This window comes from Macrosteles quadrilineatus, unplaced genomic scaffold (assembly GCF_028750875.1).
Source record: "Macrosteles quadrilineatus isolate MER2022 unplaced genomic scaffold, UCM_ALF_1.0 Scaffold_5__1_contigs__length_97177068, whole genome shotgun sequence".
NCBI classification, from domain to species: domain Eukaryota; kingdom Metazoa; phylum Arthropoda; class Insecta; order Hemiptera; family Cicadellidae; genus Macrosteles; species Macrosteles quadrilineatus.
The window spans coordinates 9,727,954-9,753,618 of NW_026542598.1; the positions used below are offsets into that span (position 1 = coordinate 9,727,954).

Genomic DNA, 25,665 nt, shown 5'->3' on the forward strand with positions numbered 1-25,665 from the left:
TTTGGTTTTTTCCGAAGCCGAATTGTCAAATCCTGTTTGTTCTGCTATGTTATGTTTATAGTTTATTAATCCTTACCACCTTTTAGTGTTGGGATATCGAAAGAAAATATCGATATTTATATCGACGATAATATCGGAGCCTCAATATCGATATTCCGATAATATCGGACCAAAAATATCGATATATCGGGAAAATATCGTTGAAAATTAATGGAATTGGAATGCTATCGGCTATCGCAATGCCTCCCTTTAACAGGAAATTACCTTAACAAACAATTGAAAAAAAATGCGTTTGAAGATATTAAAACAAAGGAATATATACAGACGGTTTGGTAAAAAAAATATCGATATGTCATCAAAAGAAATCATTGATATAAAAATGTCCCTTTAGAAGGAAAGTACCTTTGTTAATACTGAACAATATTAGCCTATCCTTATCGAAGTTGTCAGCTGATATGTTTTAATTTGTTATAATCAATATATCGGATAGAAAAATAAAATATCGATATTCAAAAAGAAATAATCGATAATAATGAATGTTCCCTTTAACAGGAAAGTACCACCATGAACAGTAGTTAGCTGCACACATATGACGTTAAATTGTTTACAATTTATAATTTTTTAGGCTTGTGTACAAAAAAATATACAACAAATGAGAATTTATTGGTTTTGATTGGTTTTCACTGCCGTCACCTCATTTTGGCACTCCACTTCTGCCAACCGTGCCAACTCACTATTCAAATGCAGGCAGAGGCAGCATTTTTAACTGGATAGGTACATGAAATAGTTTGTGTGTAGGCCTAAAAATAAATTTGTTATTAATAATATTTAATAACTGCTAAACAAGTTCAGAAAAGATTAAACTGTATTTTATTCTTGCATTATTCTTTGAAAAATTGCTAAAATCAATTCTAACGATAATATCGTAGTAAAATATCGATATCCCGATAATATCGGAAGTCTAATATCGATATAACATGTTACATAAACGAATGAGGGCTCATTTATTTCGTCTTACTTAGACGAATAAAAAAACATTTTAATCACAGTTCTACAACGTACCGTTGCCGACATAACGCAGTTCTCGCTTAACTATAAATATTATTGCAGAGTGTTATGTCTGCAACAGTACGTCAGAACTGTGATTAAAATGGGTTTTTATTCATGTAAGACGAAATAAATCTACATCAGCCCCCATTCGTTTATGCATCTAATGTATCAATTGATTGCAAATTAGTTTAGTGTGACAGATTTGTGTGGAATCCTCGCAGTCTAGGGTGGACCGACACGAGGTTTGGTTTTGTTCGACTTGGATATTCTCTTCCTGCCAAAGCGAACTTGTACTCATGTCATAACCTAAATTAATTTTGTAATTCCTATTATCGGTAGTTGTAGTTTATTTGTGATTTTAAATCTTTTGCACTCATTGTTTTCTCAATAAAATTAAGCAAACAAAAGTTGCAAAATTGTCTCTTATCTTAATGTTTTTTTCAGTTTGCTTAATTGCGTTGTTATTTCTTACAGTTGTTTACCACATTCTTTTCTTTATTGCCATTTGTGGTTGATTGTACCATTAATTCATGGTTTATTCCTGTTAATTCTCGCTATTCATTGCTGTTGCCTTTGTGTATGGATTGTTAAATTTGTTATCACCTATTTTAAGTCAAATAAATAAAATACATTTGAACCTCACACTACAATAGAGATAATCAATGGTGTTATTTGTTCTCTGTTCCCTTGTCTGTGGTGTTGGTTGGACTGTTGGGCTAATGAAGCTTTTGCTTTAGCTTTGTGGTGGGATACCAGCTGAGTGTGGGATGTGTTTGGTTTTTTCCGAAGCCGAATTGTCAAATCCTGTTTGTTCTGCTATGTTATGTTTATAGTTTATTAATCCTTACCACCTTTTAGTGTTGGGATATCGAAAGAAAATATCGATATTTATATCGACGATAATATCGGAGCCTCAATATCGATATTCCGATAATATCGGACCAAAAATATCGATATATCGGGAAAATATCGTTGAAAATTAATGGAATTGGAATGCTATCGGCTATCGCAATGCCTCCCTTTAACAGGAAATTACCTTAACAAACAATTGAAAAAAAATGCGTTTGAAGATATTAAAACAAAGGAATATATACAGACGGTTTGGTAAAAAAAATATCGATATGTCATCAAAAGAAATCATTGATATAAAAATGTCCCTTTAGAAGGAAAGTACCTTTGTTAATACTGAACAATATTAGCCTATCCTTATCGAAGTTGTCAGCTGATATGTTTTAATTTGTTATAATCAATATATCGGATAGAAAAATAAAATATCGATATTCAAAAAGAAATAATCGATAATAATGAATGTTCCCTTTAACAGGAAAGTACCACCATGAACAGTAGTTAGCTGCACACATATGACGTTAAATTGTTTACAATTTATAATTTTTTAGGCTTGTGTACAAAAAAATATACAACAAATGAGAATTTAATGGTTTTGATTGGTTTTCACTGCCGTCACCTCATTTTGGCACTCCACTTCTGCCAACCGTGCCAACTCACTATTCAAATGCAGGCAGAGGCAGCATTTTTAACTGGATAGGTACATGAAATAGTTTGTGTGTAGGCCTAAAAATAAATTTGTTATTAATAATATTTAATAACTGCTAAACAAGTCCAGAAAAGATTAAACTGTATTTTATTCTTGCATTATTCTTTGAAAAATTGCTAAAATCAATTCTAACGATAATATCGTAGTAAAATATCGATATCCCGATAATATCGGAAGTCTAATATCGATATAACATGTTACATAAACGAATGAGGGCTCATTTATTTCGTCTTACTTAGACGAATAAAAACACATTTTAATCACAGTTCTACAACGTACCGTTGCCGACATAACGCAGTTCTCGCTTAACTATAAATATTATTGCAGAGTGTTATGTCTGCAACAGTACGTCAGAACTGTGATTAAAATGGGTTTTTATTCATGTAAGACGAAATAAATCTACATCAGCCCCCATTCGTTTATGCATCTAATGTATCAATTGATTGCAAATTAGTTTAGTGTGACAGATTTGTGTGGAATCCTCGCAGTCTAGGGTGGACCGACACGAGGTTTGGTTTTGTTCGACTTGGATATTCTCTTCCTGCCAAAGCGAACTTGTACTCATGTCATAACCTAAATTAATTTTGTAATTCCTATTATCGGTAGTTGTAGTTTATTTGTGATTTTAAATCTTTTGCACTCATTGTTTTCTCAATAAAATTAAGCAAACAAAAGTTGCAAAATTGTCTCTTATCTTAATGTTTTTTTCAGTTTGCTTAATTGCGTTGTTATTTCTTACAGTTGTTTACCACATTCTTTTCTTTATTGCCATTTGTGGTTGATTGTACCATTAATTCATGGTTTATTCCTGTTAATTCTCGCTATTCATTGCTGTTGCCTTTGTGTATGGATTGTTAAATTTGTTATCACCTATTTTAAGTCAAATAAATAAAATACATTTGAACCTCACACTACAATAGAGATAATCAATGGTGTTATTTGTTCTCTGTTCCCTTGTCTGTGGTGTTGGTTGGACTGTTGGGCTAATGAAGCTTTTGCTTTAGCTTTGTGGTGGGATACCAGCTGAGTGTGGGATGTGTTTGGTTTTTTCCGAAGCCGAATTGTCAAATCCTGTTTGTTCTGCTATGTTATGTTTATAGTTTATTAATCCTTACCACCTTCACCTTGTTTATGTTATGTAGCTTATAGCATTCAGCATTACGTTACGACAGGCTGGCTAAGCGTATTTGGTTACTTTGATTTTGTCGTTATGTGATATTACAAACTCCAAGTGAAAACTAACATAAACAGTTTCACTGTTATATTTTATTAGTAATTAATTACCCCACTGTGCTATGTGCGGTTAATCTGATCAGTGCACTGAACTACTGAAGCACAGAACAGGCATTTCATCTGGATTCACTCTTCAATGTGGAAATTTGGTTTATGCCTACTATTATAGGCCTAGTTAAGTGCCTGACAGTTGACGTGAAAGTAAAATAAAAAATAGTATTAGTATCCTCTTATTAGGCCATCTTCCTTTTAAGTTTCGATGAAACAACCAATAAGGTTTGACCAAGAGATCGATGGGTTTGACCTAGACCCTAGTTTTAAGTTCCAAGAATGTCATCAATGCTTTGATGTTAAATCTACATAAGCCTAGGACTAACTGAAGTGATTTTGATTTTGGGTTCTGGCTTCTAAACTAAAAATATTAAAACATGTTGGTTTAATTTAGCAAAACAATCTTTGAAGAAATGGCCACTCGATCTCTAACAGATGTTTTTGTGTTAATGCGTAACAATGCATCACAAAACAGGCACATATATTCTGAACAGGTAAGTTAAGACGTCCTAATATGGCATAGCATGTAGAAGTGTTATTGTTCGTCTAAGCTAGGCCTATTTGAGTTTTTAGAAATAGGCCTAGGCTATTGATGAAACTTTAATCAGCGACCATTGGTTAGGTTAACCTTACCTAACTAACCAATCGATATATCGATCGATGTACCCCTAACAAGTATTGGGTTAGCCTATATAATTTGTCAAATTTATGTTTTAACCATTCAGTTATTTATTTATTTATTTATTTGTTTACGGTATAACACCATTTTTACAGGGTTGACATAACAGGGTTGACATGCTGATCAGATACAATATTGAAAGATCCTAATTAAATTTTCTTCCCTTCTGCCTTTTCTCATGCTCTTTTACTTTTTTTTTGTTTTTTTGCAGGATTTATTAAAAGGCAGATAGGGACTAACATCACATGCTAATGGAAAAAAAAAACTGGTTGAATAGCAAGCATAACAATGGATAGAATTAGGTAACAATAACAATCGATAAATACTACAAGAAAACATGCGACTAGATTCCATGTCAAAGTAAGGAAAAAAACACCAGAGCTTAACTTAATTGAAGTAACTTAAAGGCTACCTACTTAGCTAATGTCAGATCAACTAAAGTTAGGCTACGGTACTTTATTTATAGGCCACTTAGGCCATAACACGCACTTAGAATAAAACAAACAAAGTTTATTTATTTATTTCCCAATGACATAACTTAGCTACTTTACAGTGAAAGTACATTTAAGTTACAACTTGAAATTAACAGAAATAAATAGTAAATGAGTTGTAACAAATTGTGAACAGTAACAAATAGTGAACAGTAACAAATAAATATTAACAATATAAATTTTCAAATTATAAATAGAAAGTTATAGATGGCAACAAGTAGGCTATGAAGTATGAAGTGCATGAGTGAGATAAAAAAATACAGTGTGAAATTGTTGTACAATATAAGAACATAGGATGGATGCAGGAACAAACATAAATAATACAGTTCTACAAATTTTGCCTACATCAGAGACAATATAAATAAATATTGGTGAAAAATCTACAGCAATTAGGTGGTAGGCCTAGTTTATGCTCGTGCAGTTTCAAGGCGTGAAGATTTTCTTGGCACATCTTCTGATGTGAGAGATTGTGTAACAGAACAGATCAGAGTCTGGAGCAACACAGTTTCTAATCCAGACAAGACGAGCTAGTGGGCTGTGGAAGTCGAAAGACTTGGTGTAGTGTCTTAAGACGAAGAGTTCCCTATTCCTAGTGCCAGACGGTACTTTAAAATTTTTAACAGGATGTACAGACAAAATAGACGACCTCTGATTATTTTGAGCAGAAGCATGAGGTCGGCCATGTCTCGGTGCACCGCAAGAAATACAAGCTGGAGCCCAGAAGAAAGAAAATCAACAGGGACATCCACGTTGTTGAAGCATTGCGAACTCCCACCAAGCGGATGAAACACCTCTGCAATGCTTCAAGTCTGTCTTTTTCGCCAATGGTATAGGGTGACCACACGGGGGGGGGGGGGGGGGGGCGTACATCCACCATAGCACAGTATAGCGTTCTTAGAGCATCAGGGTTGTTAACCCCTCGGGTAGATCTTGAGATGAAGCCCAAAATCTTGTTGCCCTGTTTACAAATCCCATCAACGTGTTCGAAGAAGCCCATATCGTGACGGAAGAAAACACCCAGATCCTTTATTCCCGTAATTCTTGGGTTATCAACATGTGAGATTGAGTAAGATGTCAAAAGGGGATGCTTGCTACGATGAAAGGACACACTTGAACACTTTTCAGGGTTAATCTGCATGTTGTTACTGATGCACCATTGACTGATTCCATCCAGGCTGTTTTGCACCAGTCTTCCACTGAGGAAATCTCGGGGAAGGTTTTTAGATTGTCGGCAAACAGTAGAGCATTGGTCACTGTTAGAACAGTTAGTCACAGTTAGGTTTAGGTCACAGTTAGAATGATAACTAATAAACCCATACTGTATAGGTAGGCCTAAAACAAGCACATCTTTTACAGACATGTTAATATGAAAAACATAAAGCTCTTTTATCTCAACGTTATCTATAGATCTAACCAGTAAATGTTTTGTTTTGATTAGCCTATTTTTATTTTTTTGTATTTAATCCATTTCAGGAATAAGTAGGCCTAATTCCATACTGTAGGCTAATAAGGATTAATTTTAACTCCTCAACTTCCTTTTTAGCAAATGACAGACCGCATGGCCTTAGTGGGAGATTTAGAGTGTGGTATTGAGTTGCGACGAAGTGAAGCATCACGATTGCCTCCAATATGGGCGGATAACCTGGAGGAGAGTCAGTATGCGATGACTAGGCTACGCAACAAACTCAAGGAGCTTGAGGCACTTTACGACAAACATGTGCTGAGGCCAACATTAGATGACTCAACTGATGAAGAGAGACAGATTGAAATACTCACGCAGGAAATTTCTAGGGTGAGTGATTATTTTTTATCTTCAATCTCATTTATTTGTCCTTAACTTTAAAAATTTAAGATAAAGGTGACAGTTAGTTTGGTTAAATGTGTTTTTTTAAATACTTAACAGCATTGTTTCCCAAGCTGTGATACACTAACCACTAGTCGTAGGCAAAGGCACAGAAAACGTACTACTATAACCCAGAATGCCAACCGCATGGTAAACAGCATTAAGCGGTTTGAAAGAGCTTTGCCTGTCAATCCGTAGGCAGCGCCACCAGCGTTGCTATGCTATTGCATGGCAACGCTGGTGGCGCTGCCTACGGATTGACAGGCAAAGCTCTTTCAAACCGCTTAATGCTGTTTACCATGCGGTTGGCATTCTGGGTTATAGTAGTACGTTTTCTGTGGCAAAGGCCACTGTGGTGGTGCGTAATGTTTTAAGAAGAGTATTTGGTCATGATTTGGGCATTCAGCTTGCTCCATTTTCAAATTCTCGAGCAGATCTCCAGTTTTTTCGCGTTCTTAAGCACGTTGCCCTTAAAATTGAGCAAGTCAATCTCACTCTAATCCAATTAACTACAAGACTGTAAGGCTTAGGATACACAATTTTTCTGACAACCTTTCAGTTCTAGTGCTCTTATCAATGTTTGAAAATTGTTGCCTAGGATTCCGCAGACTGATGTTATCAGGGGAGTGAAAGAGGCATTTTGGCACTCACATGCTGACATATACTTTCTTTTCTTATCTTCTTCTGCATATTTGGAGACATGAGGGAGCATCAAATAAATTAAATTAAAAAAAAAATTACTTATTCCATGCAAAGTTATGGCCATAAGGCTCTTCCTTTCACTGAAGAAAGAGACAACATACAACTATTATTAGAGATCATTAAGCCTATAAAGCAGTGTCTCCCAAACTTTTTAGACTTGTTATGTAACTTACTATATGGTGACATTTTAATGATTAAGAATGGCCTAGTTTTTTGGTGTTTTTAAAAAGTAATATAAATATTTAAACTCTGCTCCTGAAAAATGTACACCGGACTTCCCTACCTGGCAACCATAAGATGAACCTACATTGTAAATAAAACTTATTTTTATGAAACAGATGTTTGCTGCCACTCATCGGCTGGTGCAGCAGATTCACCATCACAGTTCAGACGCCACGACCAACATGGAGCTCAAGCTGAGTAACAACGTAACTGCCTCACTCGTCACTTCTCTGCAAGATCTTTCTACTTCATTTAGGAAACTGCAAAGCTCTTATTTAAAAAGTAAGTGTCTTTATCAACTCATAAGGCTAGCCTATTTCATGTTTATGTACTTTGTAGGAATTTGTTGAAATTTCAATCAGCTGTAATGTTTGTGTTGTGTTGAACAACTTTTATTAGTGTAGATCTCTTTAAAATGATGTAGGCCTAAAGTAAACCTCGTTATGGAAATGGTGATTCTTTGGCAGGATTTACACATACCCTTTGCAGTGGTAGTATGATACAATTCTATACAATATTGCTGTTTAATGTTGGAGGCAGAGATTTTTAATCACGCATAATACTGTGGAAGTAACAGCCAAGCAAACTAAAAAGTATCTCATTAAGTCCTCAAGTCACCTAGGGGCTCTAGGTATACAAGAGGTAGGCCTACCGTATAGTAGAACTCTGATTAGCCAAATTAACCCTCCGAGTGTCCATAGTTTAGGCCTTAATGTCCGCCTATTTTTGGCGCATTTCCAAGGTTTTATTAAAACGGATCTGAGAAGCTTAAAACCATGTTAATTCTACTGTTCTATATACCATTTTGTTTGGAAAATCATGGGCTTCAATATCATACATAAAACATAAGGAATATTTGTTTCAAAACATTTTTTTAGGTAAAAAAAAAATTTTTTGGAAAAATTGAAAAAAAATAAGTTTGTGCTCAATGAAATTGTATAAATTATAGGCCTATAAATATTTGAAAATAGCCACTTTGTTCTAAATTGTATGAGGATTACAAATATATAGTAATATAAGGAAGTAGATTTGCAAATAAATAAGTTATGGGCAAAAAACAGATTTCAGTACATAGCGTTTAGCTAAGAATGCATAGCCTAACCATAGCTAGGAATCTGGCTGATAATTTACATCAATATCACTACCTACTTCTTCAGGATCATCAACCAGCCCTTCAAAATCACTTAAATCTTCTTATAATGCACCACGTATATCACTACTTTTGATTTTTAACACTAAAACAATGGATAAACGTAATAAAACACATCAGTCATCGGTCCGAGGTTAACCAAGCTGTTTACAAATACGCACGTCAGCTGTCTGCTACAATATTTTCGGAACTAAAATGAATAGCGCTTAGAAACAGACCTCTGGAGAAAGCTTAGAATCTAACAAAAAGAACGATACCTAACTCGATCCAGTTCAATCCGATTCAGTCAGTCATAGAGCCTTCGCCGTAAACGATGTTCGTGTGTCGAAAAATCGACAAGTGACACTACACAAAGTGTGTCGTGAGTCGATTTTTCGACAAGTGACGCTCGGAGGGTTAATTTTGAATTGGGCAGATTCTTAAATACAGAGATTAAGATGGCCAGATTAAAAAATAACCCTCCACAGCAAAACTGTAGCAAATTTCCATGTGCCTGATTGTATTTTCACTAAAATATCTCCTTAAGAATGTCAGATTTATTCCCTATTTAGATAAGATTGGTGTGAAGGTTTGCTGCTTCAATAAAGTGTGTTTTTTTTTATTATTATATAAACAAGAAAAGTACAACAGTTATACCTAATTTCATCATAATCAGGTGATTTTTGCTCAAGTTAACATGCTAACGGACACATAAAAAATGTGGTATACAGTATATACATATATATTTGAATCTGAATGGATCGTGTTTTTGGCCTCTAGGGATATAAAAACAAAAAAGTAAATCAGTTCGAGGTCCAAATTTTACTTTCAGACCTATGGTAATAGCTCTATAGCACTTTAGGAAATACGTTAAAAAAATATAATATGCAATGAACAGGTAGCCTATTTTATTCTTGCATGTACTTTCTTTTAGAAATTAACTCAAGAGAAGAAACTTCAAGGTTGTTCTTTGACTCTGAGATGTCAATGGGACGTCAGACTGATCTAGACTGGGAGGTCGACAATGAACTTGACAACTTAGACAGAGCGTTCAGCCTATCTACTGCTCAGCAGGTACTATATTGATCCATGTTTCAACCAGTGAAATTTCACATATGAAAATAATGGTTTAGGATCTTTTTTTGTTAACAGAGGGTCAGGCTTACAAGTTATCATGTGACTGCATCGCAGCTGGAACAGCTTATTGTGCACCCTCATTCACAGGTCCTCATTCTCCGTCAAATCCCAGGTCTCCATAGTGAACCATGAGATCCTTTTGACTATCCCTTTGATCTCCCGACAATAGGCCAAGGGATCTCATATGCAGACCTTGTAGGGCTGGGCACATAAATATAACGTGGAAGGCTGACTCCTCCTCCACACTACATTTCCTACATAAGAGGCTTTCAACTTGAATTCCCATCTTGTGTAGATGTCCGCGGAATACCCAGTGGCCGCTGATAAAGCCAACCACCTTCCGCAGGGTCTTCATATTCAGCACAAGGGCATCTGCAGCTATCGCATCGGTAGGTGTCTGCAGCATTCTCTTTGACTGCATCTTGCCATTATCATGACCAGGAATTGTCCGTCAGGGTTTGCACCATGTCCTTCTTGGTCATTGCCCCTGTTGAGGTGGGAACAAACGCTGATACATTCACAGCTTTCACAAGGTCTCTGGCTGGGGCAAGCTGTAGTGAGATTTCCCCGAAGGGACTCAGCTCCTGAACTTGCTTGACCAGCCAATCCTTTATGGCTGCGTTGGCACAGCCAACCACCAAGGCCTTTAAGATGGCAGCTGCTTATCCTGACGTCTTTGCCACGAATGGCCCACCTGGACAGCTCCCCCTTGATTTTGTTGGCTTCAGCCTCCATCCGTTTCCTGTCCGGGTGTTCAGATTTGACGATGACCATCTTCTCCACAGACATTGTCTCCGAATAGGTGTGGGTACCGGTGTTCTCTGTGAAACACCCGAGCCCTCTCCCTCTTTCGTCCTCGTCTTCTTTTCCTTGCCCCAGACATCCTCATGTGTCAGGTGCTCTCGCCCCCTCATTCCATCTTTCTTCCCGGAGGCTTCACTAGAGTCAGCTTTGGGGGTGCCAACCTCGCCCTGCTTTTTTCCCAGCATCCTGGTTCCCGGAGGATCTGGCTTTGCAGGGAGCAGGGTTCGGGTACTTGGCAGCCCACGTTAGCCTCCTCTTACTTCTGGATTGCACCTTTTTGCCTTTAGCTAAAGCATCTGCTATCCTCTGTCTTCGCAACTCGCCCCTGGAAAGTCGTTTTTTTTTTTGTTCCTTTTGAAGAGAAACCTATTATATGTTCGATATAAAAGTCAACTTCGACTTGTGGTGCATGTTGAAATTGACTTACCTTTTGAAATTTGAGTTGTGATAGTTTTTATGTAATTTGAGATGGAGGTAAAATATATAAAATTATTTTTAGTAATATAATCATGTATTGTTATTTATTTATTTTACCAAGAATGGTTTACACAGGGATTGTAAATAATTTTAAATATCAAAAGAATTGTATATCAAGGTTCGAGTTAGCAAGAATTGTAGTGTTATGTCAAAAACTAAAGTCAAATCTCTAAACCGACAAAGCTGATATAAATTTTCTGTGTTCTGTAGGGAGGATTAACACAAACACAAACCCAACTACTACTACTAGAGGAGGAGAACACTCGACGAGCGGAACATCGGGAGGCGGAGGTGAGGCAGATAGTCAAGTCAATTGTGGATCTCAACGACATCTTCAAAGATCTGGCCCACATGGTCGCCGATCAGGTTAGTAACACTAGAGATAGTAATGAGTCAATCAAGTTGTATTCGCTTATACATTGCATATTATTCACTTGTTTTAATAGGTTCTATACAAGAAATGTTGCAATTTGTCCATATTGCTTCAGGTTAGACACCCACTCTTTTTCTTCTGCGATCAAAACTCGTAGCTCTTTTACACGGTGTTTTTTGTTGTAGTTTTGCTTCTGTTTTACTTTCTCTGAGCTGTCCATTGTCTTAATATTTTCCAAGTCTGGCCACTGAGGCTCCAATGATTCGTCTAAACAGTGAACAGTGCTTCTGATTTTCCTACTAAAAAGAAGCTCAGCAGGACTGTAAACACAGCTTAGTGGAGTAGAACGATATGCTAATAAGTATCTTGATTTTTCTTCAGAATGTTTTTAGCAATTTTAATTGCACGCTCAGCCTGTCCATTGATTTGCGGAAACAACGAGCTGAAAATAATCAGTTCAAAGTGGCATTCCTTAGCAAACTCCCTGATTTCTCTCGAATTGATTGGGTTGTTATCAGAACTTAAAACTTGGCAAGCCATGTCGGGCAAATCTAGTACCGTGGAAAATCAAGTTGTAATGAAGCACCAAATTACCTCTTTCCTCAACAAATGCAGTTTTCTTCAATGTGGTCCAATCACCAGATTTAATCGCATCTTTTTATACACCACACAAGGTATCCTCAGCTTGGACATCCTTTATTGTTGAAAATCGAAGGTTGTTGAACATTTTATTGTAAAATATTATTTGGCACCGCTGCAATTGCTCATTTCATCCCATGCTTTAAAGTGATTTACAATGGTCCAAGGACAACTTAATTAAATCAAGGCTTGGATGTTCAACACACTAGGATAAATCCCTTGTATTAGCAAAAGCAATTAAGTTTGTAATTGATAAAACAATGTAGTTTAAAGATAAAAATTGTCATATTTTGCTCATTTGCTTCTTTAATCACAACACCACAATTGCGGAAATCTCCGTGACCTTAAAAGATAACCAACAGAACACCATTTATGAATAGACTAAATTTTTAAATCATATAATCATCATAAATAGACGATGGCAATTTTCAATGGTTCCAAATTTCCAGCTTCCATTTGAAATTCAGACTTTTTTCCGGTCATCTAAAATCCACACATTCCCAGTTTTCTGATCGGCTGGACATCCTGGTTGGTATTTCAGAACATACCAAAATTGCGTAGTTTTTAATTTCATTTGGTTTAGGTTAACCAGAGGTTTGCATTATTGGGGTTTGAATTTCAGAAACTCTGGTGTACTGTAAGTCAAAGACAATCTACCAATCCGTCTCTTTTACATACATCAGACTCAGACTGCACATTTTACTCTTGAAAATGGAAAAACATATAGTTCTACTAGTTTTATTGAAGCCACATTGTTTATTTTTAATTTTAGTTGTAAAGATTGACATGACTAATGCAAATTTTGTACTGGCTATTTTGGTTTAACTAGTGACCCTGTTGCTCGAATTCGAGCAATTGCTTATAATTACAGGTGTTATTTTAAAACGAATAACAGTCATAATTTCTAATGACTTTATAAAGATTCGACTCAAAGAATATGGAAATACTCAAGATGTAGGCCTACATCACAGATTATGTCATTTTATCTAGGCTCTCTCGCTTTTTTCCATTGTAATATTTACGCCAACCCAAATTCAAATAGTAAATATAACATTTCAACCAAGTCAGTAAATGTTTGTAGCAAACGCATTGACTGTTTACAATTAACATACGTTCTTCTTCTCACTTTTACTTTCTGTCAGCAGCTGGAGTTTCATAACAATTTTTGTTTCCCATGTTAATCTTATGGAGAAATACGAAACTTTAAAGGGCCCCAGGGCCTCACTCTCTATTTATTTCCCTAAAAAGAAAGTTTCCTGCACAACTTCACGTTACGCTCTTTACAATGACACCAAAAACATGTCAATCGGTTCAGTAGTTTTGTTGGAGTAATTGTCACAAAAAACCTGCTTGCGTATTAAATAAGTAATAATAGATAATTGAGTTATTGAGCTATATTAGTTTTGTATCGTTGGTATCTATCCACTTTACTTGGACGTGCCTCTATTGCTTGTTCCAGGGCACAGTGCTCGACAGGATTGACTACAACATAGAGCAGGCCCAGGTACAAGTACACGAAGGCTATCAACAACTCCAGAAGGCTGACTTGTATCACAGGAAGAACCGCAAGATGATGTGCATCCTAGTGTTGAGTGTGGTGACTATGCTCCTGACTTTTATACTTATTATCACCAAGTTTTAACTTGTACTTATAGAAGCCAAGCTTTAGTATTCAATGATGCCATGTTTATTTCGTATCTTGCTTAGCTCAAGTCATTATTGTGTTGTTGATAACCAAAAGTGCATGTATATATTATTATTTGTTGAATCAAAGTCTTTCATATGTTTATTATAGCTAAGTTGATTTTAGATTTAAAATTATTTTGTTGATTTAGGTTTGAAACCCGGTTTTATAAGTATTTAAGTGAGTTTATTATAATAATATGTATCACCATTGATAAAATATATCTCATGCTCCCTTATACATTTATAATGCTTATGGATCAGAGGAAGTCAATTTTGTGTTGTGTTGATCAATAACGCAGGATCATAGGGGCCTTTTTATTTCTAGTGATTGTATAACCTATAAAATTATAAATTTCGAATGTACTTATTTATGTGAAATACTACTTGTTCTATGGTATTATAACAAAAATATTGAGCACAGTTTTAATCTACTGTAAAAAAACATAGAAATATTTTTGTCAACATTAACACACTCAAGCCTAAAGGTACTAGCATTGACTTTACAGAGAGCTTCAAATGTTACTTGAATGGGAAGTCTACTCTGTGTATGGTCAATGGTACTTCAGGCTACAGATTTCACATATGGTGAAAATCCTACTTGTGGTATCTAAAGTCAATGGTATCACATGGCTAGTCAATAATTACTTAAATGTTCAGTAGACAGAGAACAAAATACATCCAGGGCATACTTTAATGCTGTAATTTATTTTGGTTATTTTTTATGTACAGTATTGTAAATATAATGTTCCTAATTTTTATTTCCCTCATTTTAACATTGTTATTTGTTATAAAATATATGGTTTTAAAATCTATTTATAATTAATCAAATGCATAATGTTATATTGAACCCTGAGTTTTTATGAGTAAAACTTTTTCTATGTAAAAAGTCTCAAAATTGATTATATCCCAAACACTTGTTTCCTAAATATTTCTTTTCAATGTTTCCAGAACTGTTTTTATTTATAATTTTATGAAAAACTAGCAGAGTACCCGTCCTTCGTACGGGGTTGGCGTAAGTATAAAATGCTTATTGCAGTTATACTCGTGCTTTGAATTTGCAATAAGAGAAGGACACGGTTGGAGAAAATTTGGTTCTTTTAATTTACGGTATGAAACATCTACCATAGCCATAATAATGTTCTACCTTTGCACCTAAACAATAGAAAATAAACGGTATCAGCATTCTGACACATACTTTCTCCCATAAGTTTGTCAACAACCTTTATCATGTGTAAGCGGTGAGAGTAAACATACGGAAATGGAATTTGTACGATTTTGTTCAGAACTTAAAGGACTGTAACATACTAAATTTTTATCAAAATCGTTCGGGCCATTTTTGAGAAAATCCGATTTTTCCATTTTTTTATGGGTTTTTAAGGGAAAATCCCCATTAAAAATCAAAATTAAAAAAAAAATGAAAAAAACGCCAGGAGATACCATGGATTAGAACCTCCATACCAAATTTCATCGAAATCGGACCACAGGTGTAGTCCCTAGCTCTGTACACATCCAGACACACAGACGTCACTTCGAAAACCACTTTTTTGGGTCCAGGGGGACCCAAAACGAATCCATCCACTCAAAACTCAAACTCGAAAATTTTGACGAAAACAATACTTTCTCCATATACTATAGTATAGGGGGAAAAAGTAAAAGTAAATTTCCAACTACTCGCACTATATCACAAATTATTTATAAATCAAAAACTTAAGAAATACCTGTAAACAGGATCCTACTTTGACAGTTTTCATTGTGTATAACAGCTTTTTGTTACTGCTTGGTTCAAATTAGCTCTTGTCATAAATGCAAAAAGAATTAATAGTGCTGCACCCTGTTGGTAAACCTTTAATCTTTTAATGCTATTGAATTCATAGAACCAACTTGTGTGTAATACAGCTGATAAAATTCTTTAATTCCGTTTAAATATGGATACTCATGAAGTTAACATGGGAAACTCTAGAGCCACTGGGGCGGAGCCCAAAAGGGTTTTTTGAGATAAGAATATGTCTATATGTTAATCGGGAAAGTAAGATATCATCATTCCAAATTTGAACCCAATCCGACCAGTTGTTAATGTGTGATTGAACTTAAAACAAACAAACAAACATACATACAAACACACAAACTTTCACATTTATTTAAAATAATACTAGCAGGGTACGTCCTTCGTACGGGGTTGGAAAATAAGTATAAATGCAGTTATACTCGAACTTTGCGTTTGCAATGTGAGAAGACACGGGTTGAGAAAATTGGCTTCCTCAAATTTACGGTATGCTATAGTATTACACATCTACCATAGCCATAATGTTCTACCACTTCACCTACACAATAAAGAAAGATAGATTATTAAAAATTTGCAAAATATCACAAATTATTCATGAAAAAAAAATATAACTGTAATAAAAATCCTACTTTGACAACAGTTCTCATTGCGTATCACAGTTTTTTGTTGCTGAAAAAAATAATAGTGCTGCACCCTGTTGGTAAATCTTATAAATGTTTAATGCTTTTGCATATAATAGAACCAACTCTTTTAGTTGAGACAGCTGGCTAAATTTGTTAATTATGAATATTCATAAGGTTAACATGGGGAACTACAGAGCCACTGGGGGCGGAGCCCGAAAGGATTTTTGAGATAAGAATATGCTTATATGTTAATCGGGAATGTGAGCTATCATCATGCCAAATTTCAGCCCAATCCGAACAGTATTTTCCGCGTTTACTTGTCACAAACATACATCCATACATCCAAACTTTCTCATTTATAATATTAGTAGGATTAGTATGATAATATGATTGATGTTTTTAATCAATGTTATTTTCCTTCATGAAAGCTGTAAAAATGGTTAGCAATTATTGTCATTGTCAACCACTGTAATTCGACACATTATGTAAGGTTTGAATTGCAAGGGACATTGCAATGAAAGTATGAAAGCATTTATGTAGCAGCAAAGCTTTTTGTTTGCCACAGACTACTGGTTAGTGCTTGGTGAAAAGGGTAAATAATAATCTATGATAGTTATAAATTGAATTTATTGAATAAAAATTTTATAGATAAATAAGTCAACATTTTTTTTCTTATAAATTAAACATCATATTCCAATTTGTCATGTCAAAATAGCATAGCTCAATGGAATGATGGATACAAAATACAATTAGAATTTCCTCCTCCATTCCTCATATTCTTTAACAAATTTCTTAATAAATGTTGGATATTGTACGTGTCTTGTGAAATGCATTTTTAAATCATCTGTACAAAAATAATAAAAAATAATAGTAACAAATAGTTTGAGTATACTTTCAAGAACTCTTTTAGTTTAGGTTTAGAGATTTCTTTTTGATGCCGTATAACCCCGGTTTCTATGAGTCATTGTTTGTCTAGGTTCATTTCAAGAAGCTTTTCAAATGAATGTGAGTGTATTTAAAGCAAAGAGATTCAATACTGAAGAAAACGTAGAGTTGAATGATTATTTTTTATAAATACTACTTTAATTGACCACCTCAATGATGAACAGCTTTCCAGCAAATGAGCTAAACAAAATTTCCAATTTGACTGTTGTTAGTTTTTTTAGCTGGATACATGTTTATTTTTACAGTTATGTAATTCTGTAATGAGTTGAGTTGCTAACTATTAATTTAGTATTTTACTTTTAACATTTATTTATTTATTTATACACGGCAATAAATAAATGACAATTTAATTGAAACACACTCTTGTTATTGAAATCATAAAATTGGAAAAATACAGCACAAAAATGTTGTCATAATTTACAAGAACTGGCATTTAAAACATGTTTCAGGCAATTTATATTACACAATTTCCAACAAATATAATGTTTTCAACAAGTCTATTTTAGGAGGTTTAACCGTTTGTATACTTTCATACATTCTATATGGTTTTATCTTTTTGTTTAGCTTATCAGGTAATAATACTTGGGGTTTTATTCCTTTGAAAATTCCGTCTGAAACCTTTTTATCAGTAACCTATGAAACACCTTTCTTGAAGAAAAAAAAACATTTCTCAGTTAAGCTATCGCAACTACATAACAATTTGCATTCTCTCTTAAAACAGAACACTTATAGACACTTAAGAAAATTTTTCTAAATATTATTTGATTTATTGTTAACAGAGTATAAAAATAGTAAAAAGTATAAGACAAAATAAATTACAGTAAGTTTTGTTTTGTAATACCTAGTTTTTAATATAAAAAGCAGATCATAGAAAAAATACAACATACCGATTTATTTAAACTTAACAATAAATATAAAATTAATAATAATGAAAATAAAAATCTATAAATTGATATTTCATTAGACTTTAAACCATAGTTTATCTTCAGTTAAGGGTATATTTTAAAAATATAATGGTATGACTTTAAATGCTTAGCCTACTTGCAAATATTATTAAAGTTTCTTCCTATAAAATTAACAAAAATTTAAAAAATTGTTCATGTAATTCTATGTAATTCTAAAAGTCAAAAAGTAACAGATTATTTCATCTATATAATCACTAATAAAGTAACATTTTTTTTTATCTAGCCTATACTTCATATTGATGTTCACAAAATTTAGTTAAAAAAAGCTACAAATCATATTAATTGAATACACAGTATTTTTAATATGTCTAAATAAATAATACAGCATTGTAACAAACATTAATATAAGTTGTCAATCTTTTTTATCACAGGGCCTTAGTCACAGTTTATATACATCCTACGCTATCCTCAATATTTACATCACCGTCCATACCTCTAATTTGTTCATACATTTATGCTGATTAAGAGTTAAGACAACAACTCAGTTGTTAAGGAAAAATGATTTGATATAATCTAATATTTCTTTTTTCATAGACTATTCAATATGGATTGAAGGAAAACTAATGCAAAGAGAGAATTTATTACTGTTCTCATAACTTTTTAAAACTCTTTTTTGTAATTTTTTTAGCAGGTACAGTTAAAATCCTACACTTTCAAGAGTAACAACATAGGCTATATGTATTTTCAAATTGTTGTAAAAAATATCTGAGATTTCTTTAGGTCTTAAATTAAAAAAATTCTGTATAACACATTACGTTGTGGATAAAATAACAAATTTTGAAAACTAAACTAATCCTAACACTAATTTTGTATACAAATGCTTTGAGACCTAGACTAAAACTGAGGCAATACCATGTACATCACAGATGGTGCTACACCAACAAGCGTCTTTCGCTTGTATCTCGTCACGTCGTCTGCTTCCTTCGTCTGTGGAGGTCGCCTGTGATGGCAGTTGCTCCGCCCAGGAGGAAGCGTACAAAGTTGTCACCTACCAATGGTCCGGCCGCATACACTCCCTCACCCACACCTAACACCTTGTGTGTCCAAGGGTCGACTGCGAGGGGGTTGGATCGACAGTCCAGCGGTTGTTCAGGGTCCACCTGTCACAAAAATTTAAGGTTAGAATTTAATCTTTGAAAATGGATAGCTACACATTCCATTCCCATAAGTTGTAGTCAGAATGAAAACAAACACAAGCCGAAGCCACTGACAGAGTGTTTTGTAGTTTAGTACTGAATTATGTTGAATCTGCCAACGTTTTAACCATGCTTAAGCTTAAAGGACAACTTGTTGTTAGCTATTGTATCTCTTGTGTAGTATCACAGTTCACAGGAATGCTTTGTTACTAAACACTTAATCCTTTGGTCAGGAACTGAAGCCTTATGATCACGGACAACAGGGCCCAGTTTTAAGCCTGTCATAAAGTGTATTAACTTTTCATTAGGGTGGCAATCTTTGAATTACTAAAGGAACTCTTACAAAACAACTATCCAACATAGATAAAAAAACTGTTCAGGGATTTTAATGGGTTTGGGTCAAATAAATAAGAAAAAGCCCTCAAGTGTAGTGAAGCTTTAAAATATTTTATAATATTTTGAAAGAGATGCAACTCTAATTATATACTTAAATAATTTTGTTCACAATAACAATACTGAACTAAACTACTTTCCTGGATGAAAAACAAAAGTCAGTTTGGCTATATGGATCAATGGTGTCAAAATAATTATCAAGAAAATGATACATTGCCTGTTTAGATCATATATATATAGGATATTTATATGCATGCACTGTGGATGCGATGCTCCCGGGTGTGGATTAACGTCCCCGCTAGTGGGTACTACGACTATCCGCAGTACTATCCTGATAATTAGACCAATTTGTTAATAACAAGGAATAATGTGGTTTGGATTCCATCATAAACTGTAGGTCCCTTACTTGCCATAGGCTGTATGGGCTATTAATTAACAGCTGAGTCTAAGGAACATGTCGGCCTTAGTCACTAATAAGACTACAAGATCGCGCCACTCATCATTCTCATATTTGGGTTAAAATACGCACATAGTGGAGTCCCCATCTTAAATAATTGATAATTGGTACATCACTAACTGACTTGCAGTGGAGAACGCCTGAACTAAAATTCAATATTAAAGTTTCTAAAGTACCAATACTTGAAGATTTTCTCATAAAACTATATGATGAACAAATTTAAAACTTCCAAGTAATGAAAATTGTACACTTACTGCGAGAGTCTGACCGTCGTGGAACTCCGCTGGGAGGAACGACAAGTCCGGACGAGATCCTATGAGGATGACCATGAGCGAGGCTTGTAGCACACTCTGGTGGCCTGAAGGTGAACTGATGGACACCTTGTGGCTGTCGGAGGCGATGTGAGTGACTCGGTGGTGAGGGTAGGCCTCGTAGCCTGCGTACCCTCGACCTCCTGCATTCATCATCTCACGGACCTGCAGCAAGGATTAGATTAGATTCATACACCCAAGAACATGCCTAAGATCAGCTGGTTCCTTAGTCAGGATCATTTTAATAAAATCCCAATAATCAAGGACAGCTTAGACAAATGTTAAAGATTTAGACTTCTCTCAAGATTAAACTGATACTGAGCGAGCACTATATCCACTCAGCTACCTAGGTCTAAGATATTCACAGAACAAACATACTGTATTTCCAATAGTTTCTTACAAAAGCGTACAAAAACTGAAAGAACTATTGAGCTGATACTTTACCACTTTGGCATCATGGGCATAAAATTTAACAAGCTCGAAACCTATTTTTGTTACTCACAAATTAGTTAAGACACCACAATTAATTAAGACACACTTACTTTTACTGTAACTGTGATAGGTTAATTTGATTTCACAATATGATAAACTTTGCTTTCCATAAGTCAGTTTGTGAATCGTATTAGTGCAAACAGAGAAGTGAGCTTAAAGGAGTGAGAATGTCAAGTCATCTGCTATCTATATACACAATACAATAAACAAACTCATTTTTGAAGTCAATTAGAGAATAGTTAAGTCCCCACACTAAATCATAGTTTTAATTTTTTTTTTACAATTCAAACAAAAGCAGGTTTATATTTTTTATCTGTGATTAAAATAGTCACATAAAAAATGTACTCAATGGCCCATTCATTCTACAGTGTTACGTTAGTTTGGACTAAACCATTTATCACCTAAGCAAACTTTATTCAATATAGAACACTTGCAACACATAAATGAACATGTTTGGTGAGACAGTTAGAATCCAACATGCAACTCATTCAGTACAAGTCTTCATTTATAATTTAATAGTGTAAGAACTGGTGTGTAGTAACTACCTTGTGGTATTCAGGATACATGTTCTCAGGTAAAGCGTGTTCAGGGGAGATTCCACTGCGTCGGAAAACATGGATCAGTGGAACCGAGTGGAACCTGCAAGCCAACACTGCGTCTGCCGCACTGAGTCCAGCACCAACTACACAGACTGGGTCGACACTGCGAGAACCTATACAGAGAGATCAGATTACTGCAATGCCTACTGATTTATATTTATATTCGGGTTTACGATTTATATTTATATTTATATAATTACTTATTTATATTCGGGTAAGTGTTTTAAGGTGAAGTGTGTTGGAGAATGAGATTTTTTTAGATGTAGCCCTATGGCTTGCCACCCGTCCCGATTCTGGTTCCTTATGCCAGTATTTAAGCCTATGTTGATGCGGGAGGGAGGGGGGCAATGTCCCGATTTTTTCCTGACCTCAGGTGGCAACCCTGCAGCAGGCGCTTCTAATAAAACATTATAAAATATAATTTGCTCTGGAGATTATGGATCTTTTGCAACAGTTCCATTTGTTTAACAATTAAATGTGTTATGTAATTTTTTTAAGGGAAGGACTATACATATTTTGATTTCATCATGTTTGTAAAATATTTTATTTATTTTAATTCATTCAAGTGAATATTTTTATTCAAGTTTTACAGGTTAAGCAATTTGGTTGCATATACTACTGTTGCTTTGTATCTTAAATGAAGTAGTTTTTCATTTCATAAATTTTATTATTCTAATTGATTCAAAATTATTATTTCTTTCTAACTGTGGAAGAAATAAACATAAGATAAAACTATATACCATAACACCTTATAACTATCCCAGTTACTCACCATCCTTGATTCCCGGGTTGTCCTTGACAAACTGCGCGAGAGCCTTCTCAAAAGCAGCCAAGTCATGGAACACCCACGACGTGTTATCCATCTCCCCAGGTACGCAGAGTCTGTTCGGCTGGTCTGTTGACCCTGTTGCCATCACGACAGAGCGACAGACATAGCTGAATGGCTTGTGGGTCTCAGTGTCGTAACCTTCCACCGACCACTGCGCTGACGCACACGAGCAATCCTTCTTCTGGAAAAGCAGCTTTAATCAATTTCATGTCACAAATATTTTGACACATTGAAATTTTAGATGTAAATAAGGGCTTCAGTCAAACTTTTAAGAACACTTTTGTTTGCAGTCACTAGTCAGGTTACAAAGTTAGCATATTGAAATTAATTTCACACAGTATTTGGAATACTAACAAAAAACATTTCTTTCGCCTAGCAGAATTCGATTTAATATAGAATACCAATTATTGTTTTACAAAGTCAGAGATGGCTATAGACAATCTAGAAAACATGAAATCGAGATTTTACAGGAATTAAAACATTGAACAGTTAATTTTTTTTGTGTCCACATCAGTGGCACATTGAAATAAAGAATCACATAAAATATTTGAGGGAAAGCAGTCATAACCCCTAGTTTTTATTGGATTGAACCTAACTCTCTCGTACCGAAGTCTTAAACGCTAAAGCCGGGTTTACACGATGCCAGTTGGCGAGACAATTGTCTTTACCAATTGGCATCACGTGGTTTTGGAATTGTCGTAGGCCAGTCCAGTTGAACGCGGACCTGTTCACACGTGGCCGACAATTGCCTAGGCAATTGAGGGATATACATCAGCTGATCCACATCCGGACTTGGCACTTTTTTCAGTTTACCCATCTCAATGTTAAACGTACCGTGAAAAGCCTTGATTTTTGCTTTTACCTCAGCTACACCAAATCCTTGGACGTTTAAATTTTCCGAAATTGTGGTGTGAGCCGTCTGTCGAGCATTTTTGTCTCTGTATAATTCATCTTGTTGGTCCCACAGACACCTTTGTTCTTTGGATAGTTGGATGATTTTAAATACATGTCATCATTCCACTTTGGTCCCATTTTTGCTAGTAAGAAACAAAACAACAACACAACACACGCTTCAAGTGACGCAAGGGATCTAGTGTACTACATGTACTACTGCCAGTGCCAGGTAAGGAGGCAAGACAGCGCTACTGGACTGGCCTACACCGTCTACACGGCGCCAATTGGGGCGACAACTGGATTTTCAAGGGGTGGGGGGCCTCGCTGGGCCCAGCTCATTGTCCTCAGTCTACTCCCGGAGACAACTGAATTTCGGGACAATTGGCGGGCCAATTGGCTTGCCAATTGGCCTGAAGTGTTTACACGAAGCCAGTAATTTCAAGCCAGTCAGTTGTCTCATGACAATTGTCTCGCCAACTGGCATCGTGTAAACCCGACTTAACCACTACTCAAACTACACATTCTACTGTAAAGCCGGGTTTACACGATGCCAGTTGGCGAGACAATTGTCTTTGCCAATTGGCATCACGTGGTTTTGGAATTGTCGTAGGCCAGGCAAGTTGAACGAAAACCTGTTCACACGTGGCCAACACTTGCCCAGGCATTTTACAGTGAACCAGGGTACTACTGCTAAAAGACAAGACAGTGCTATTGGCCTCTACACCGTTTACACGGCGCCAATTGTCACGACAACTGGGTTTTTGAGGGGTAAGGGCCTCGCTGGGCCCAGCTCATTGTCCTCAGTCTACTCCCGGAGACAACTGAATTTCGGGACAGTTGGCGGGCCAATTGGCTTGCCAATTGGCCTGAATTGTTTACACGAAGCCAGTAATTCCAAGCCAGTCAGTTGTCTCCTGACAATTGTCTCGCCAACTGGCATCGTGTAAACCCGGCTTAAAAGACTATTCTAATATTTATTATATATTGATTAGGGGCTTCCTTTGTAATCTGATAAAACACATCATCCTGCAAATCAACCTACGGCAATCTTTCTACAAAGAAAAATTCAATCTCCAAAAGAGTTCATTTAATTGAGAGCATAAACTCACCAGGTTCAGAGGAGGCAAACGACGGACGGAGGTGACGACCACGTTGTTACGCAGGTACTTGCCCAGCCTCATGAGTCGCACGTAGTCGCGGTAGTAAGCTGCCACACTTGCGACAGGAACACGTCGCACTGTCGTGGACGTGCCTCCGTTGTGGAGCATCTCCCACTTACGGAACTCCAGTCCGGGCAACTCCATCCACGAGGACAAGCTGATTGTCAACACATTGCCGTCCATCGCCTGGAAGCATTGCATGTTAGGTTAGGACATGAAGTGATAATGCACATGATAATGGACATAAGGCGAGAATGCAGCAAAATTATGATTCTCTTTTTTCTGGGTTTATTCAAACTATTGGCATTTTTTATGTTTTTGGTAAAGAAAGACTCCAAAACCTGATCTTTACTATCTAACATAGACCCTTAGTTCATTAATTTTAATTTATAGCCAAAATTGTATCTGGGTCCAGAGTATAACTCGCTTCAAAGCGAACCAGCTAAACCATCAGATTTAAAAGTGAACACTTCAACAGTTTGGCTGCCCAAAAGAGGTTCAAGACAGACAGATGAGGTTCATAAACAGACTTAGAAATAGCACTCTCTCTAAATATTTAAAGATTAAAATGTACCAAAACAATAGTTTTTTACAGTCTGTCTTGACGGAAACATCTACACCTGGTATTGCAGTATCACAGTAAAAAAATCTGTTAACCGATTTAAGAAAAGTCAAGCCACAAAAACATTGGGTTTTATCTATAATAACAACACGTTTTTAGTAAATAACTAGCTGACCCGGCGAACTTCGTATCGCCTAAGTTATAGGTTTCCCCTAAGACAGACCGATGGAAAGAAAGTACCGTTACGTTTAATTTTCAAGATGATCTCGTTCGCATCGCTCAATCACGTCCTGGTTGAAGTTCGTTCGCTACGCTCACTCACCTTTGGGTTGGAGCTCGTTCGCTACGCTCACTCACCTTTAGGTTGGAGCTCGTTCGCTGCGCTCACTTGCCTTCAGGTTAGCTCGTTCGCTACGCTAACTCGCCTCCAGGTTGAAGTTCGTTC

General features: G+C 35.8%; 2 protein-coding genes across 2 annotated transcripts in view; one reads left to right on the forward strand and one right to left on the reverse strand.

The window, feature by feature from the left end:
- The first annotated feature begins 3,758 nt into the window (after positions 1 to 3,758).
- Positions 3,759 to 14,919, forward strand: LOC128994597 (syntaxin-16-like). Its single transcript, XM_054419258.1, has 6 exons — positions 3,759 to 4,383; positions 6,603 to 6,851; positions 7,943 to 8,108; positions 9,890 to 10,029; positions 11,584 to 11,739; positions 13,845 to 14,919. Exons 1-6 carry the CDS (start codon positions 4,303 to 4,305, stop codon positions 14,025 to 14,027), a joined length of 975 nt encoding a protein of 324 aa, XP_054275233.1. The 5' UTR covers positions 3,759 to 4,302; the 3' UTR covers positions 14,028 to 14,919.
- Positions 14,920 to 17,087: 2,168 nt separating this feature from the next.
- Positions 17,088 to 25,665, reverse strand: part of LOC128995320 (oxidative stress-induced growth inhibitor 1-like) — a 48,338-nt gene continuing 39,760 nt past the window's right edge. The window contains exons 5-9 of the mRNA XM_054420304.1: positions 24,608 to 24,844; positions 22,548 to 22,785; positions 21,722 to 21,888; positions 20,628 to 20,849; positions 17,088 to 19,487 (exon numbers count right to left, since the gene is read on the reverse strand). Of these exons, the coding sequence (XP_054276279.1) occupies positions 19,293 to 19,487; positions 20,628 to 20,849; positions 21,722 to 21,888; positions 22,548 to 22,785; positions 24,608 to 24,844 (1,059 nt within the window). The 3' untranslated portion in view covers positions 17,088 to 19,292. The remainder of the gene's footprint in view (positions 19,488 to 20,627; positions 20,850 to 21,721; positions 21,889 to 22,547; positions 22,786 to 24,607; positions 24,845 to 25,665) is intronic.